Source organism: Sipha flava, unplaced genomic scaffold (genome assembly GCF_003268045.1).
Source record: "Sipha flava isolate LNK unplaced genomic scaffold, YSA_version1 75_pilon_pilon, whole genome shotgun sequence".
Classification (NCBI taxonomy): Eukaryota; Metazoa; Arthropoda; class Insecta; order Hemiptera; family Aphididae; genus Sipha; species Sipha flava.
In genome coordinates, this window is record NW_020273615.1 from 1,304,527 (window position 1) to 1,322,185 (window position 17,659).

General features: G+C 28.5%; 4 protein-coding genes across 5 annotated transcripts; 2 read left to right on the forward strand and 2 right to left on the reverse strand.

Moving 5' to 3' along the window:
• Nucleotides 1-164: 164 nt before the first annotated feature.
• Nucleotides 165-4,012, forward strand: LOC112692595 (tether containing UBX domain for GLUT4). Of its 2 annotated transcripts, none has more exons than XM_025567320.1 (9): nt 165-475; nt 550-605; nt 677-846; nt 921-1,080; nt 1,758-2,112; nt 2,225-2,358; nt 3,015-3,238; nt 3,309-3,483; nt 3,808-4,012. In XM_025567320.1, exons 1-9 carry the CDS (start codon nt 395-397, stop codon nt 3,983-3,985), a joined length of 1,533 nt encoding a protein of 510 aa, XP_025423105.1. In that variant the 5' UTR covers nt 165-394; the 3' UTR covers nt 3,986-4,012. The 2 variants fall into 2 exon arrangements, with proteins under 2 accessions (XP_025423105.1, XP_025423106.1); XM_025567321.1 differs by having other exon boundaries at nt 392-479.
• Nucleotides 4,013-4,531: 519 nt separating this feature from the next.
• On the reverse strand, nt 4,532-9,931 carry LOC112692592 (mismatch repair endonuclease PMS2). Its single transcript, XM_025567316.1, has 14 exons — nt 9,699-9,931; nt 9,390-9,549; nt 9,118-9,323; nt 8,877-9,016; nt 8,708-8,813; nt 8,475-8,645; nt 7,921-8,085; nt 7,723-7,843; nt 6,901-7,649; nt 6,050-6,198; nt 5,885-5,985; nt 5,707-5,804; nt 5,492-5,641; nt 4,532-4,654 (listed from the first exon to the last, which is right to left on the reverse strand). The coding sequence occupies exons 1-14, from the start codon at nt 9,756-9,758 to the stop codon at nt 4,583-4,585; spliced, it is 2,448 nt and encodes an 815-aa protein (XP_025423101.1). The 5' UTR covers nt 9,759-9,931; the 3' UTR covers nt 4,532-4,582.
• Nucleotides 9,932-11,569: 1,638 nt separating this feature from the next.
• LOC112692594 (alpha-crystallin A chain-like) lies at nt 11,570-12,834 on the reverse strand. The gene is made up of 3 exons (XM_025567318.1): nt 12,687-12,834; nt 11,936-12,379; nt 11,570-11,846 (listed from the first exon to the last, which is right to left on the reverse strand). Exons 2-3 carry the CDS (start codon nt 12,377-12,379, stop codon nt 11,727-11,729), a joined length of 564 nt encoding a protein of 187 aa, XP_025423103.1. The 5' UTR covers nt 12,687-12,834; the 3' UTR covers nt 11,570-11,726.
• Nucleotides 12,835-15,353: 2,519 nt separating this feature from the next.
• LOC112692631 (heat shock protein 68-like) lies at nt 15,354-17,575 on the forward strand. The gene has a single exon (XM_025567356.1). The coding sequence runs from the start codon at nt 15,538-15,540 to the stop codon at nt 17,452-17,454; it is 1,917 nt and encodes a 638-aa protein (XP_025423141.1). The 5' UTR covers nt 15,354-15,537; the 3' UTR covers nt 17,455-17,575.
• Nucleotides 17,576-17,659: the final 84 nt, after the last annotated feature.

The window sequence follows — 17,659 nt, forward strand, 5'->3', positions numbered from 1 at the left end:
ATTATCAAGGATCCTGAGGGACGGAAATTGATAAGAATTCTATCTATCATAACCGTTAATAGGTACAATATTGTTCTGTGGTACAACGTGACTATGGACATTTATTATCATGTAGTTTTTGACATACTATTGTGATAATAGCCAATGATCATACCAGCGATTAGATGTTGGACAAATCGAATGAGTAGACAAAGCTATTTCTTAACTTCAATATTTTCAAACAGTAAAATAATAATATTTATCCATGATTAATGATTCTAAAAAATAAAATTGAAGTTTCTATTAATAACTCATAAACCATTGCGGTACCTGTATTAATTTTGTTTGTTCATTGTCTAACAGCTATTACAATTATTAGAGCGTACTTAAAATATTTTCCCTATACTTTCTTGAAATGACTACCAATTTAATCGTCTTGGGTGAAAATGCTGCCAGAATCAATGTTAAAGTCAATCCTAATATGACTGTACTTAAAGCAAGTATTTTGAACCATACACTACTTACTATGTATTAATTTTAATGTTTTATTCTTAATTATTTTCTATTTAGGTATTAGAATTAGCCTGCACAAAACTAAAAGTAAACAGTGATGATTATGATTTAAAGTAAGCAATATATTTTTAACTCTGTTAAATTATGAGATATTTGATATTTCACTGATGTTTTTGTTTGCTAGATATCATAATAAAATATTAGACACAACTAATCTGATCAGATTTACCAATATTGCCAATAATGCCATGTTAGAATTAACTCCGGCTAAAAAATCTAGGCAAGATAGCCCTGTTGGTGTATGGTTACAAGTAGAAGATGGATCAAGATTGTCTGGTGAATTTCCATCAAGCCGTAAGTCTTCTGATGTTATAATTTATTTATAATACGTGTTATTTTATATTTGTAACTATATTACTTTTTTCTAGAAAATTTATGGGAAATTATACAGACATTGTTGAAAAATAATCTTTCCAATTATGATAGTCCAGCCATAATTTATACGAGAATGGAAATAATTGGAAAAGAGCAATTGCAACAAAAAACGTTAAAAGATATGGGATTATTCAGCGGAAAAGCTTTATTAAGGTTTTTTTAATTGAATTAATTAATTAATTTACAATATTTTTAAATTAAGTTTTACTAAATACAACACCTCTATAATTGTATGTTAAAAACTGTGAAGTTTCTTAATATTTATGTGTAATTTAGATTTTAGTACGCTTTCTTTTACTTAAGTATCTCGATTCAATCTCAAGTTGAGAAATGTAGTTTGTTTATTTATTTGCGAGTATTAAGTCATATTAAATTATGTTTTAATGTTTACCTTGATATAAGTCTATTGTTAGATCATTATTTTGAACAATGACAATTTAAATGAATCATTAATTAAAAAGTTAATGATAAATAATCTTAATTATATCCTAAACTTGACATTATGGTAATATTATTAGTTTAATAATTATTATTCATTATATTAATATAGTAATTATCTTATCACTGGAGATTTTGCTAAAATGTTCTAAATATTATACAGGATGTTACACATAATTCATTTTACTTGTTTGTTGTTGTGTATAAGACATATTCATGTATCAATTTGTGTATGGATGCTTATTCATAGACTCTTATTTTTATTTATATATCATCATAACATATTTACCATGTTAAATTAATTGTTGGTGTCATAGTACTTATTGTTTTATTAATTTATTTTTTTTGTTGATTTTAATTATTTGTATAACAAATTACCGTTCAATTTTTAGATTACTTAACAAAAAAGAATCAGAAGACCAAGCTCATGTGTATGTACCTGCAGTAAGAAAACTAAAAACTGAAGAAACTCCTATGGTATTAGGACATAGAGAAAACAAAATTGAAGAATCTTCAAGCATTGAACCAGAAAATTTAACCAAAGCAAGTGAATGTAGCATAAATAATCAAAAAATAGAGCTCATGGATATTGAATCTAATGTTGATGGCAAAAATATAAAAGATGACTCTGTAAATATGTTGGGTTTCTCAGAAAATATTGATAACAATACTAAAGTAACAGAGAGCAAAAAAAAACCTATTCTTACTGATGAAGATCTCAATAATTTCAAGAAATCAATATCATATGTTAGTATAATTTAGATACTTGAATAATTCTCTTACACTTATATTAGATTGTCTATTTTATAAGTAGAATAGTATATTCAATAGATTCAGTAATTTTACTTATTATTTTTAGTTAGATGACCGCGATACATTGTTATTTGACATTATGGATGGTACTTCAGTTTTGTATCAAGACGAAAGTGACGATTTTTTTGAACCAACTGTAAAAGATGTTACTCTTGTATTAAGAGATTTGAAAAATGCACGGTAAATTATTTTTAAATTTGCTTAAAACTTACATTATTCATGAAACAGTAGAATACATGTTTATTAATAAGTTTGATATTTAGTATAACAATATTTAAAATCTTATTTTCTGTTTAGAGTAATACTATTATACTAATATTATTTACTAGTTTCTTTAAATCAAAATAGATTTTAGGTAATTATAAATGAATTTTAATTGGCCAAGAAATCCAGAATGTCTTTCTTTGCCTTTAGGTACAAGTTATTGGTGTGACTGTACTTCTTATCTAAAAATTATACAATAAATATTAAATACTAACCACCTAAGTGGTGAACATAAACAATTTTGATAGTTGCAAATGATTTGTATGATTCAAAATCATTTTAAATAACTAAAAGTTTTATGAAATGTTAGTAGTTACCAATAATAATACAACTGGTTATAACTACTTATACCATTATACAACTACTACAGTTTTTTTACAGTTTCAAATCATTTTATTCTTATCATCTTATTGCATATTATTATTATGAAATCAAAAATTTACTGCATATCTATAGTTAAACATTCATACTTATATAATGAACTTTAAATCAACTTACTTATTTGATAAGTATCAAATGCTATCTTTAAGTTTTGTTGTTTATTATTAATAGTATTTCAAATTTTTGATTAGATCTCAGTATGAAGACGGCCAACTGTGTACAAGTGCCATGCGAATAATTGAGAAGACTAATAATCAACTAAAATTATTACAAAAATACAATAAGTGTATTATTAGAATACACTTTCCAAGTAGATTAGTGTTACAATCTGTTTTTAAAACAACTGAAACGGTATTGGACGTAATTAATTTTATTCGAAAATATCTTGTGGATGAATCATTGGAATTTTGTTTGTGTAAGAGTTTAGTTATCAACTTAAATATATTTTTTATTTTATTTAATATTATAATAATTTCTTTTAATAGTTACTACACCTCCTAAAACTATTTTGAAACCGGAAGACAGTTTATTGGAGTGTGAATGTGTGCCATCTGCTATGATACATTTTTCATGTTGTACAGAAATTGATCATTTAAAACCCGAACTCAGGCAAAAAATTGTGTCAGGATGTCAAGCTTCAATAGCTGCATATCTCGTTAGGTAAGCTAATGTTACTAGTAAAATTATTAAAAGTACAAATAAGAGAAATATAATTATTAAAAATTATAGGTACACTGGGTATTATTATTTTATTCTAAGATTTTCATATTTTAATATTCATTATGTACAATATATACAACCAATTTTTGAAATATTAAATATTAGTAACCAATCTTAGTCATTACTATTTCTTATTGTAGTAAATATTTTTAATTCTTTAGAGTAGTTATTAGAAATTATTTCATATATTGAATAATAAAATAACTAAAACAACAAACTGCCTACAATTTTACTAATTTCCTGAAAATAAATAATCTGTTACAGAAAAGAAAGGACTTTGTTTATAAATGATTCTCCAAGTAATGAAAGTTTCCAGGATGCTCAACCAGGACCAAGTCAACAATTTGATAATCGGAATAATAGTAAAACAAATTTTTCTTCTAAACAAAATAATACATCAATTAATAAAAATAAGATGCCTAAATGGTTTAAACCATTGTGATGTTGGAATAAAATTATTCTTTATAAATTATTTTTATTTTTATCACAACATTACATTATATGTTGATGCATACATTGCTTCTATGTTGCATTATATTTATTTTTTTTTTTTTAATAAATTATATAACTATAATAAATTTAATTAAACTAAACAGTTTTTTGTTTAAAAATGTATGAATATTAAATAAAATAGTGTATAGTGAATAAGATGAGAGAAAATAGACTGAGATGGTTTGGGCATGTGATGAGATGAAAGGTAGTAAAAATTATTATGAAAATTAACATTGAATGGAAAAAAGGAAAAGGAAGACCAAAAAACAGATGATTGGATGTGATTGAAAATTTTATGAAGGCTGTTGGTGTGTGCATAGGGATTATAGAAAATCAAGACAAAGATGGCTGACCCCAAATAGTTGCGAGAAAGGTAAAGGAGAAGAAGAAGAATACTGAATAAAATTAATTCATAAGAAAAGAACAACAATTTGTTGAACATTTTATTTTATAAACACATTTTTAAAATAATTATTAATATAAGTGATCAGGTAAATATTAAGTTTATTTAAACATATATACATACATATTGGTGTTGGAATTGTATTCATTCAAAATTTTTATTTAGTAATGATAAATTCACTAAATGCCTCATTGTTGGTCTTCCGTGTGGACAATTCTAAAATTAATACATGTCTAATTATTTATTGGTAATAAATATCTGTTCTATAACTAAATGACTCACAAGTAGGCTTAGGGACTTATAGCCCCATAAAAACACAAATATGCTACTAAAATCATTATTATATGCATTTATATGCATAAAAAAAAAAAAAAAATGACCACATTGTACACAAAATAAAACGTGTCCATCAGATGTAAATGTATCTTTAAACTCCGAAACAAAACTTTTTAGTCGGCTACTCGTAGACTGTTGTATTTTCGGCATTACACAATGTTACAAAATATATGCGTACAACGTTTTAAGTATGATTCGACGTGGTGTGTTTACGAGACGCAAAAACAACGGATAATAATCGACTGAACTGAACACTAAACAAATAATCTATTATTCTATATCGACTATTATCTTATCGATATCCAGTTAATATCCAGCGGGTTATATGGTCGATACGGGTTTTTAGTATTATTTATACTTACATAAAAATTATAACAAGATATGAGAGGTAGTTTGTAGATAGCATATTACTGGAAGTACCTCTTAGGTACATTATTTTTTCGATCAATCAGTTGAAATATGTATATATGTTATTTGTATCTATAGTTTTTAATTTTAAATAATAAAATTTGAAAAATTTGTCAAAATATACAAAATAAGCATAATAATTTTAAAATATACACTCTCCTGCAAAAAAGTATGCAAATGCTAGATGTCCCTAAGCCTACTCATAAGGAATACATTTAGTTCCTTTAGCTTTAAAAAAAAGATACTGACAAAATGTGCAATGTATATAACTCTCTAGATATTATATAATATTTATGACAATTATTTTACCCAGGGTTGCTCAATGACACCCATGTGGTCAATAAGCTTTCTCATATCGTTCATATTTAAAACAGTACCAATCATTACTGATTTGCGACAAGCTCGAGACGCAAACATTGAACGGACTCTAGAAGGTCTACAAAGAGTATTTGGTGCATCCTATGTAAAATATAAAATAAATATTTAGTATTTATAAAAAGATCAGTAATTTTTTATTCAATTACTTGTAACATAAATAAAAGTTCATCTACATCTTCTTTACCAAATCTCCAATTATTACTCATAGGAATCATAGATAATTTAATTTTTTTTGTTGAATCCGCTAAAACATAAAATATATATAAAAAGTTTTTTGTGTAGATTAAAATGAATTACAATTTAAAATTCAACAAATAAACTCACCATCTTCTTGGATTTCAAAATCAAATCCATTCATTTGAAAAATATTTATATTATCCTTTAATATAATTTCATTAACTGCAGTTAATTCTAAACTTTGAGGTCTAAAAATATAAATGTATAATTTTATTATTATTATTATTGTTATTATTATTTTTTTTTACTTACACAACTAGTTTTTGACTAATAATTTTTGTAGTTTTTTGTAATGTTTCAAAATTGTATTTTTCATCGGTAGCATGTTGATCAACTATAAATAAATCAGCATCAAGTTTAGTAATAATAAAACCCAAATTAAATTGTCCAACTATACTCATCTGTAATGGAATGTCAAACATATAAAATACATAAGTACTGATACAAGATATGGATATAAACTACTAGCATTAAATGTCCATTAAATGCCCGTCAAACCATTAAATCAAATAATTTACAATTGAAGCTTACAATATGATACATGCACTTTTCACATCACAAAATATTCAGAAATTGTAACAGTAGTAAGCCATGTTAAAATATTTTTAAGGAAAGTGTAAATTGTAATTATTAAAGTGTAAGAGCTTTTTTATCAAAAATGGTTGATATGGTATTTTAGTTTTGTAAGTTTTCTAACTAGGGCAGTATACCACATTTCAGTATGTATACCATAGGTATGCCAACTCTATTGTATTATTAAGTAATTATAATATTTAATTTAAATTATATAAGATTAAGACAGAGTGAACAATAGTTTCTTAACTTGTTAATAACAATATGACATTAAATGCGTTTTAATTTCATTAAAATTCAACTCTTAAAAGTTAAAATTATAAATTTTATTAAAAATGTGTAATATAATTATATTATATATTGTTATATTATTACATTGTTGTATAATTTTAACTAATTTCTCAAAATAAGATTTATATTATAGTAAGTTCTATAATTGTTTAATATTTTCAAATTTTTTTTTTTTTTTTTAATTAGAAAATAATCTAAGTAATCTAAGATTGCTAATTTTACTTTTCACACTAACTTACTCGAGCAAACATATCTTTAGTAATTTCTCTGCATAATTCACTCTCAGCCTGTTGATTTTTACTTGGATCAATTGTTGCATAAAAACGTGTCTTAATTTTTTGTTTTTCAGATACTCTAGTAGTTAAGTTTTTCAACCTTTGTCTAATTTGTTCAATGTTAATATCAACTACAGCACATTTTCTAACTTTGGGTGCTATAGAAGAGTCTATTTCTATGCTAATATCAGTTTCTATTTTTATTAAATTATTATCAGTATCTTGATTATATAAATATTCATCTTTACTATTCATGTTTATTTCATTTTTCAAATGAAGATAGTTTTCCTCTTTGTCTGATTTTTCAGCTACATTTTCCAACAGTTTGTATTCTTTAGTATTTTTATCATTTGGGTTAATTGGACACATTTTGGTTACTTCATTATTTTTACAGTTTGATGTATCCATGAATGTTTCTATTTTTTCATCATCTTCTTCTTGTTTCAATTCAACAGTTTTTTCTGCTTCATCAATATCTTTAATATTTTCAATAAATTCAAATGAACTACCGTCCATTTGAGTTTCATTAAACTCTTCAGTACTATTTTTTTTATGATTATCATTAAGTTCAATTTTTTCTGTTAAAAATTGGTCTATTGTATTTTTAGCATCTACTTTAGAATAAGATTTCCATCTATTAAGCTTAGCTCTAATTTCTTCTGAATGGCTTTTAGAGGTTTTTATATTTTCATCATTTGTGTCCAATTTTAATTCTGAAATTATTTGTAATTATAAGCAAAAAAAATATGATTGTTAATTAAGTTGCTAAAATGGTTTTTTTCTTACGTTTAAAATTAGTGTTTTCTGCGTTTGATTCATAAGATCTTTTGATTGATATTGAATCATGCAATAATGTATTCATCTTATAAGTAGATGGAATATTTTCATACAATTTATTCATACTAGCCTTAAAATGGAACAACATATACATATTTATTAACATTTAACATGAATTAATAAAATAAGTTAATATTAATTTCCCACTTTAATCATTGAGACCAAGTAATTTTCATTAGAAAGAAATATTTGTCTTTTATCAGGTGTAACATTGATGTCTACTTCATCTCTTGCAATTGTTATATTTAAGTAAACAAAAGGATATTGATTTTGATTGTATTGGTGATAAACTTCATTAACTGCTTTAATAACCTAGTAATAAGACAAATACAAGTAATATTAAATCACTTGACTATTAAATCTTGAAAAAAATTATGTTAATAATAAATAAAATTAAATTAATTATGTTTTTAATGTAGTGTTACCTGTTAATGTAATAAATATAGAAAAATCAAGTAACATTCATTTATTTTTATTAGCTTATTTTTAATGGGTTTACAAAAAACTTAATTTAACAGAATATTTTTAAAATGTACACATAGTGTAACAAAAAATTATAAAATTAGCTAAAACATGTAAAACAAAATAAACTGTAAAAATGTTTTTATAAAGTATTGAAATCATTAAATATACATCATAGAATAAACAGTGAATACTATAAATTTAAATTTTGTTGTTTAAAATTTATAATATTTGATTACCTTTAAAGGTTCACATGGCCTTGAATTTATAAAATAAAATTGTCTATCTTTAGAACTTCTGCCACTACTGTGATCACAGCTAGATACATAACCATCCACCTCAAAAATATTTACTGCATCATTTTGTTCATCTTCAAGAACAACTTTCTTTAAAACTAATAAACTGTTAGCCTAGAAATTAGTATATTAATAAATAAAGGAAAATTGAAAATTTCATTATTATTATAACTTGCCTGTTTAGGACCATAAATACATGATATATTTTCTAATACCGTGTTGCTACCATGAGTAGAGAGAATAATATTATTGCTGGATTTAATTTGATTGATACATGAAATTCTACAAATATTAAAATGTTTTTTTACTATCTACATAATTGAAAGTTTAAAAATATTAATTTACTTCACTTGAGTAGAAACTAAACAATAACCAGTTACCACTTGAATCATTTTTCCAAATTCCTTTTTTAAATTCCTATGAAATTCTTTATGCCTCACGGGTAATGAGTAGAATAAATTAGATAAAGAAACAGCAGTTCCAACCTAATAACAATTAATTTCATTTCAAAATAAATTATTTTTTTTTTATTATATAAACCACATATATTTAATGTTTTTACAAAGAAAATCCAATAAATACATACTTGTTTAGCAATAGGAATTTTTAAATTAATGTTTCCTGTGTGATCAAATACCAGCTTAGTGCCACAAGCCTGTGATGAATGTCTTGTAGTCACTGTCACATCACTTAGAGCACATAATGAACTTAATGCTTCTCCACGGAAACCAAATGTTTCTACAGAAGTCAAGTCGGCAAAATCTTGAATTTTAGATGTATGATGTTTTAAAGCTACAAATATAAATGAATAAATGATAAATATTGTATTTTAATCAATCATTACTTAAAAAATCAAACCAAGGCCTTCAAAATTATCAGGATGAACTCCAGCTCCATTATCTGTTACTTCAATCAAATCTTTTCCAAATTCTTTCAGTTTTATCCCAATTGATGTAGCTCCAGCATCCAAACTATTTTCTATTAATTCTTTTACAGCTGTAGCCAAGCTTAACACAACCTTAAATTATAGATAATACACATAGTATGTTTAAAATCATGTATTGGTTAGAAACTATAATTTATAATATACTTTAAGATCAACAATGTTACCAAAAACACAAAATATAATAAATCTTCAATATTATTGATGATAAATTACTAATTTACCTGACCAGAACATATTTTATGTACGTCTAATTTGTTTATTGGTTTAATTTGGTTAGACATCTAAAATACTACCACCTACTGGGATATAATAATTATAAAAATTAAATACAGTAGGATTACAGCCTTACACTGTGGCCAAAAAAAGTTTCGAGTTATTTATTGAATAAAAATAAATTTCTTAAACCAACAGCATAAAAACATTAACAATAAAAACTATTTGTAGACAAATTACAAATTTCAATAAAATAATTCAAAAACGGCCGGTTATTGATATCAATGCTCTTGTTATTATTGTTTATGTTGTTGTATGATAATAGTAAAAAACCGTGGTCAGATGATAATCATCACGGCTGTGATAATAACACTTGTAACCACGGCTGTGTGTAAACCATAATTTTAAAACATAATTGTAACCGATAATTAGACCGATAATGTGAGTGTAATAACATCTTGGACACCTCTTAATTTAACCGTTATTACGTCAATATACGAGCTATATTATTAATTAATTAATATATTATATTTCACTCTAAGCTTTAGCGCCTTTTGAAATACTGGATAGATCATCAAAAGTAATAAGGTTTTATCTAAAACACATGTAGAACTCACAATTGTTCTTATAGAAATTCAATGTTCACTAGTAGATGGAAATAGTAGATTATAGTATATTCCAACTTCATGTTATATTCTAAATTATAGAATGATCCAATCAAATTATTTAGTCACCAAGTTCATTAGCTGAGAATTTGAGTATAATGGGTACATTTCCACCTAAAACTTGACCATATCAGAATTTATATTGCTGAATATTTTTAAACTGTGATATTAAAGATTTTTTTTTTGAAATATCACTGAAATTTTCATCAACATTAAAATGTAATATTAATATTTAGTTGAAAATTCTATGAAAAGTAATTGCAAATATAAACAAGGTTTATCTTAGATCTTAAACCTAGATCTCTAGTCTTAGACCCACAAATAACGTGATGTGTGTCGTAGCAAACGTACGACAACAAAATTTTATATGATGTGACACCAACACCTAGGTGCCTATATGTATAATGTCAATGTGATATGGCATTGGTAAATTTAATTGATATTAATTACACAAATAATTGAATAATGCGGTTTTGAGTTTATAAATACTGAAAAAAAGAATCAAAAAAATTAAACATGATGTTTTTGATACATCAAAAGAATTTCTTGCTTATCCAAAGCAATTCCAATAAATTTATAGAATAAAGTAGTTTTTTTAAAATAATATTTATGTACAAAATGTCTACTGAATGGAATTTTATTATAGGCGTTATTACTCAAAAAAAATCTTTTTCCAAGAATAAGCGATTACATTTTTGTTGCAGTAGTCCTAAATATTAATTATAAATATATGGATTGGCTTTAATTATACCAATAAAGAGCATATTAATTTTTTTTAAATTAGTATATTTAATCTTTCAAAAATGAAAAATCATTTTCAAAGATTTTATCACTTATTAAATCTATTTCTTGATTTGATTTTCATAACTTAAGACTATGAAATGTAATCAATAAATATTAAAATATTTAAAAATATTGGTTACTATGAGTACACCAATTCATTATTAACATAATTAATATATTCTATGTTATTATTACCAGGCATTTAATAGACAATTTAAATAAATTGGAACAGAATCTTAATTTACTCTTATAACACTTTAAACTACTTAATTATCAAAATAGTCTTTAATCAAAAAGCTTCAATCTACAAATAAAAACACACAAATGGTAATTAATATAAATTTAAACTTTATTAGTTTAAAAGTATTAAAATGTTTTCATAAAAGGAACAAAATTACTTATTTGAGAATAAATTATTAGATTATAATAGAGGAAAAAAATATAACTCTAGTGTAATATTTATACAATACCAGAAAAATATGACTGGGTTCTAGAAAATACAGTAAAATTAATCTAATATTATAATAACTAATATAATTAATTTTAAATCCTTAAAATACATTAAGAAAAAAAGAAAATACGTAAGAATTATTGATTGACTTCCATACTTTCACAGTTATCTTTATCCTTGTTTGAAGACTGTTTGATACTTGGTTGGTTTGTTTGAACAATTTGAATCGGTCTTTCTCCAGCACTTTTTTCAGGTATCTACATTTATAAAAATATAAGTATCATTTTAATTTTTAATATCTTATATTAAGATTGATTAAAAAATATCAATAACAATATATTAGTACCTTTTTTGGAGCTCCAATACTCAACACACCATCTGAGGATAATGTAGACTTAATAGAATTCATATCAACGTTATCTGGTACCTTGTATCTCCTGGTAAACTGACGTGAAATGTAACCGTGTTCATCACTACGTTCCTCGTGTTTTCCTTCAACCACTACATAGCCATCAGCAACTTTTACAGAGACTTCTTCAGGCTTGAACTGCTGAACATCCAAATTCACCTTGAAGTTGTTTTTGTCATTTTGGATGCATGATAATCCACTCTCTGCAGCAGAATTTAAGCGATGTGGTCTTAGGTAAGACTTCAACAAAATTGGACAACGAGTTGGACTATATTGACGTGATGCTAGAAGTAAATCATCATCCAGTAAACCAAGACCGAAGTGTTGATCGTATATAGTTGGCCGAGCCAATTCATCCAACAAAAATGGCAACATAGACATCTAAAACAAAGGAATACATTAATATATTGTTATTTATAGGTGTGACATTCAAAACAGTTATATATAAATTTTAAGGGAAAACTATAAAATATTATTATGTATATTAGACCAACACTCATACTGAGAAATGAAAAAATATGCGAGGGTATGAAAATAAAATTATACTAATCCATAATTATTATCTAATCACCATAATCGATTCCAAAAATATAATTAAATCAAAATTCCATAAACGTTATACACAGATATTAACATGTAAGAATACACTGAAAAAAGTTAAATTACAAACGAGAGTTTTAAAGCTTACCTTGTATATTATAGTCAATGGATAATACAAGAAAACAGAAGAATCGTACAAGACAACTCGCAGAGATGAGAGCAGAATATAAACAGACAATATATAAACGGACTTGATATACAATGGCGTAAACACTCAGCTGATGCGATAAGACTGAAGCGACCGTTGGCGAACGCAGCGCTTTTATTGGACATAGAAAATTCGAGAACACCAAGAGTTGAAAACATGGACGATTCTAGAACATTCTCGATACGCATTTCCTTCTATACAATACAATGACTTTATTTTTATTTATTTATTTATTTTTTCATTTTATTTTTTATTGAACAATGTATTGTACAACTGTACAATTAAGCATAGAAGCTTCCTTTGAATACCAGAAAGATATAATTTTAATAAAGGTCTCAACAGTATATTAGTATATTAGTCTAATATAATGTCTATACATTTTTGTTCAAGTGCATACAAATATTTAATAACCCGTGTATTGAGTACATTGAAATAAAATACGCTTGTAAAAACACCTGAATATAGTCAACCAACTAGGAATATTAGTATTCAAAGCTATAAACTTATGCGGATCTTGGGAATCGAACTGATACTTATAATTGTTACCTACTATAGTTAGTGCCAGATCTAATTCTCATGATGTCGGGTTGTAAATACCGATTGGAAGCCCTTAAAAAAAAATGTGCTCAATATACTTATATAATATATAATACACATATTATGTGCCTGCAATTAATTTAATTTAATACAATGACATAACATCGGAACACGAAAAATAAAAATTAAAAACAACAAAACATATACACATTACGATGAGCACAATCAATAAAAATAAAAAACTTACAAATTATATCACACAACCAAAATTACTATTATGGTTTGGGTAGTCTAAATGGGTAAATTTTTCGCAGATTTCAGTCTACGAGTTACAACCGGGTTTTGTGTTATTTTTTGGTTTAGGTTGACGAGTTTGCTACTTAAATATTTATGATAAAAACTTAAGATTAAATTAATTCAATGAAAAAATAAAATGTTATTTACTGATAGTACTTGTCAATTTTTGTTAGACTTTAAAAAGTAAAGACAACAGTGAAGGGCAGTATTCATAATAATGAAAAATAATAAAAATCACAAAAAAAAAAAGTAACAACTATTACAATATATACCAAAATTACACCATAAATAATGCGTCATTGAAAATATCCAACCATAGGCGTAATTCGGAAATTTATTAGGGGGGGGGGGAATATAATTACATATCTAACAGAAAAGGTGTCCGAGGCTAAATACCACTTTACTATCTACATATTATTAAATAAAATTATTCATTTTCTAACATTGTGTTAGATAAGCGAAAATTTAAGATTTGAAAAAAAAAAATGTTATAGTTATAGCTATAACCAGCTGTTTTATTATTAAAACTTATTATAAAACAAGGTATGTTAAATACCAGAAGGGGCACTACCCCTCCTATTTTTTCTAGGGGGGGGCAATTGCCCCCCCAGTTTACGCCTATGTATCTAACAACATATTGTTGACTACTGAATAATGACTATTCAGAATAGAATTTTCAAGTATTAACATTTAACGCTATCATAATATGATGTATAATATAATATTTAATACGATTATATTATGTACAGTAACGAATAAATATTAAATAAAAATACACATTTCCAATTTTTTTTAGCCGAAAATAAAGTATAAATTTAAATCAAGGGAATACCCAAGGGGGGGTTCGGGTCCGGCCCCTTTCCCATTGAAATTTCTACATACTCAACAGTTTAATAGTAAATAGTATAATTATAATATAATACATATAATTATCTTCAATATACAAAGTTTTTAGATTATATAATATAGCTGTAATGTATAAACCATACTATAGTATATTAACAGTAATTTGTTGATATTGAGTTAAACTATAATTATAATTTAACTCAATAAAATTTAACTATAATTATAATTAGAGAACAAAATGTTGGTTCCCCCCATAAAATATTCTTGGGTACGCTCCTGATTTGAACTATAAATATAAAATAAATCAAAAAATTATTCAATAAATAATTCAAAAATTAAATTGGATACAGTAATTTAATCTCGATGTGTGTTATGTCCTTAGATAGTGATTTAGGGTACTTATTTTCGAATAGTCTTGGTATCTACATGGTTACAATGTGTAAAAAACATTTTTAAACACTGCAACTAAATGAAAAATATTATACAACTGAATTACGTAGAAAAATAAAATCTACCAATATTAATAATTGTTGAATATTTAAAATTTACAAAAAGTTATGGAAATAAATGGGAATTTATTACAAAAACAGTTCAGGAAAAAATTTCAAAAATTATTTTGATTGCAAAACAAGCTAATAAAACTTAATGTTTTATTCATTAATTTTGTACTGTTGAAACAATTTCAAAAACAAACAATGATTACTGTTGTTCAAATAGAAAAATATGAAAACGGTAACTTCAAGAAAAATAAAATGTTCACATCAATTATTTATAACGAACATAATCGAGAAACGCGCGAATGTTCTAGAACGTTGTAAATACGTTGTAACGGTGAAATAGGGTGGATACTACGCCGCGGATTTTCTAGAACATTCTCTCGGTTATAAATACGCGGACGGCGCACCGCCCGGCAACAGTTGTATCACGAGTGCGATTGAATACAGCGCTATACGTGTATCTCATAGAGACTCTACCATACGATTATTTACAGTGCGATACATTATAAAGCGATTATATTTGTGCTTTATCTCTAAAAGTTTTGTGAAGTGTTTTGTTTATTAATTTTTTATTCTCTCCCCATTTGTGCGCGTATTTCTGAGAAACACGAACAATGGTCGGTAAAACGGCAATCGGTATCGATCTCGGCACCACGTACTCTTGCGTGGGTATCTGGCAACACGGCAAAGTGGAGATTATCGCCAACGATCAAGGTAACAGGACCACGCCGAGTTATGTGGCGTTTACCGACACCGAGCGGCTGATCGGCGACGGAGCCAAGAACCAGGTAGCGATGAACCCCAAGAACACGGTGTTTGACGCTAAACGGTTGATCGGCCGTCGTTTCGACGACGAGAAAACGCAAGCGGACATGAAACACTGGCCGTTCAAAGTGGTGAACGACTGCGGTAAGCCAAAAGTGCAAGTGGAGTTCAAAGGCGAGAACAAAGTGTTCGCCCCGGAAGAGATCAGTTCTATGGTGTTGACGAAAATGAAGGAGACGGCCGAAGCGTTCTTGGGACGGACCGTGACGGACGCGGTGATCACGGTTCCGGCGTATTTCAACGATTCACAGAGACAAGCGACCAAGGACGCGGGCGCGATAGCCGGACTGAACGTGATGAGGATAATCAACGAGCCGACGGCGGCGGCATTGGCGTACGGTCTGGACAAAAACCTTAAAGGGGAGAGGAACGTGTTGATATTCGACCTTGGTGGCGGCACGTTCGACGTGTCCGTGCTGCAGATAGACGAGGGTTCGATATTCGAAGTGAAGTCCACGGCTGGAGACACGCATTTGGGCGGCGAGGATTTCGACAACCGGCTGGTGTCGCATCTGGCCGAGGAGTTCAAAAGGAAGTTCAAGAAGGACGTGCGTGGCAACCCTAGAGCGCTGCGACGGTTAAGGACCGCCGCGGAACGGGCCAAGAGAACGTTGTCATCCAGCTCGGAGGCCACTATAGAGATCGACGCCCTAATGGAAGGTATCGATTTCTACACCAGGGTGTCCCGGGCACGTTTTGAAGAGCTGTGCGCGGACCTGTTCAGATCGACCCTGCAGCCGGTGGAGAAAGCGTTGGCTGACGCCAAGTTGGACAAGGGTTCCGTACACGACGTGGTGCTCGTGGGCGGCTCCACGAGGATTCCGAAGATCCAGAGTCTCTTACAAAACTACTTCTGCGGCAAACCGCTAAACCTGTCCATCAACCCCGACGAAGCGGTCGCTTACGGTGCTGCCGTGCAGGCTGCCATTCTGAGTGGTGACACAAGCTCTGCCATCCAAGACGTGTTACTCGTGGACGTGACCCCTTTGTCGCTGGGCATCGAGACCGCGGGTGGTGTGATGACCAAGATCGTCGAGCGCAACTCGACAATTCCGTGCAAACAAACGCAAACATTTACCACGTACGCGGACAACCAGCCAGCCGTCACCATTCAGGTGTTCGAGGGAGAACGGGCCATGACCAAGGACAACAATCTGCTGGGAACGTTCGATCTGACCGGCATTCCTCCGGCCCCGAGAGGTGTACCTAAGATCGATGTGACTTTTGATCTGGATGCCAACGGTATATTGAACGTATCGGCGAAAGACAACAGTTCTGGTCGGTCCAAGAACATCGTCATCAAGAACGATAAGGGCCGTTTGTCCCAAGCCGAAATCGACCGAATGCTCAGCGAAGCGGAACGGTACAGAGAAGAGGACGAACGGCAGAAGGAGAAGATTGCGGCCAAGAACCAGTTGGAAAGCTACGTGTTCAATGTGAAACAAGCGTTGGACGATGCTGGCGATAAGTTGACCGAATCCGAGAAGAATACCTGTAAACAAGAATGCGATGCAGTTGTCCAATGGTTGGACAACAATCAGTTGGCCGACAAAGAAGAGTTCGAGTTCAAACTGAAAGAAATCCAAAAGAGCTGCTCGGGTCTTATGATGAAGTTACATGGCGGACAAGCGGGAGGACATCAAATGCCTGCTGGTGGCGCCGCAGGAGCACATTCCCGTGGCCCTACTGTCGAAGAAGTTGATTAAGTTAATATAATATATCTTGCTGTATATACTTGTAAGTAACTTTTTTCCTATTTTGTTCGTATTTGACTGTTTATTTGTTATGTAAATATTTGTAAGAAATATTTTAACTAATTGTAATTAAGGTACGTTGTTTATATATATAAATATGTTAAGTCATTATTATAATTATTTATGTATAGTATATTTATTGGTTATTTATTATGTA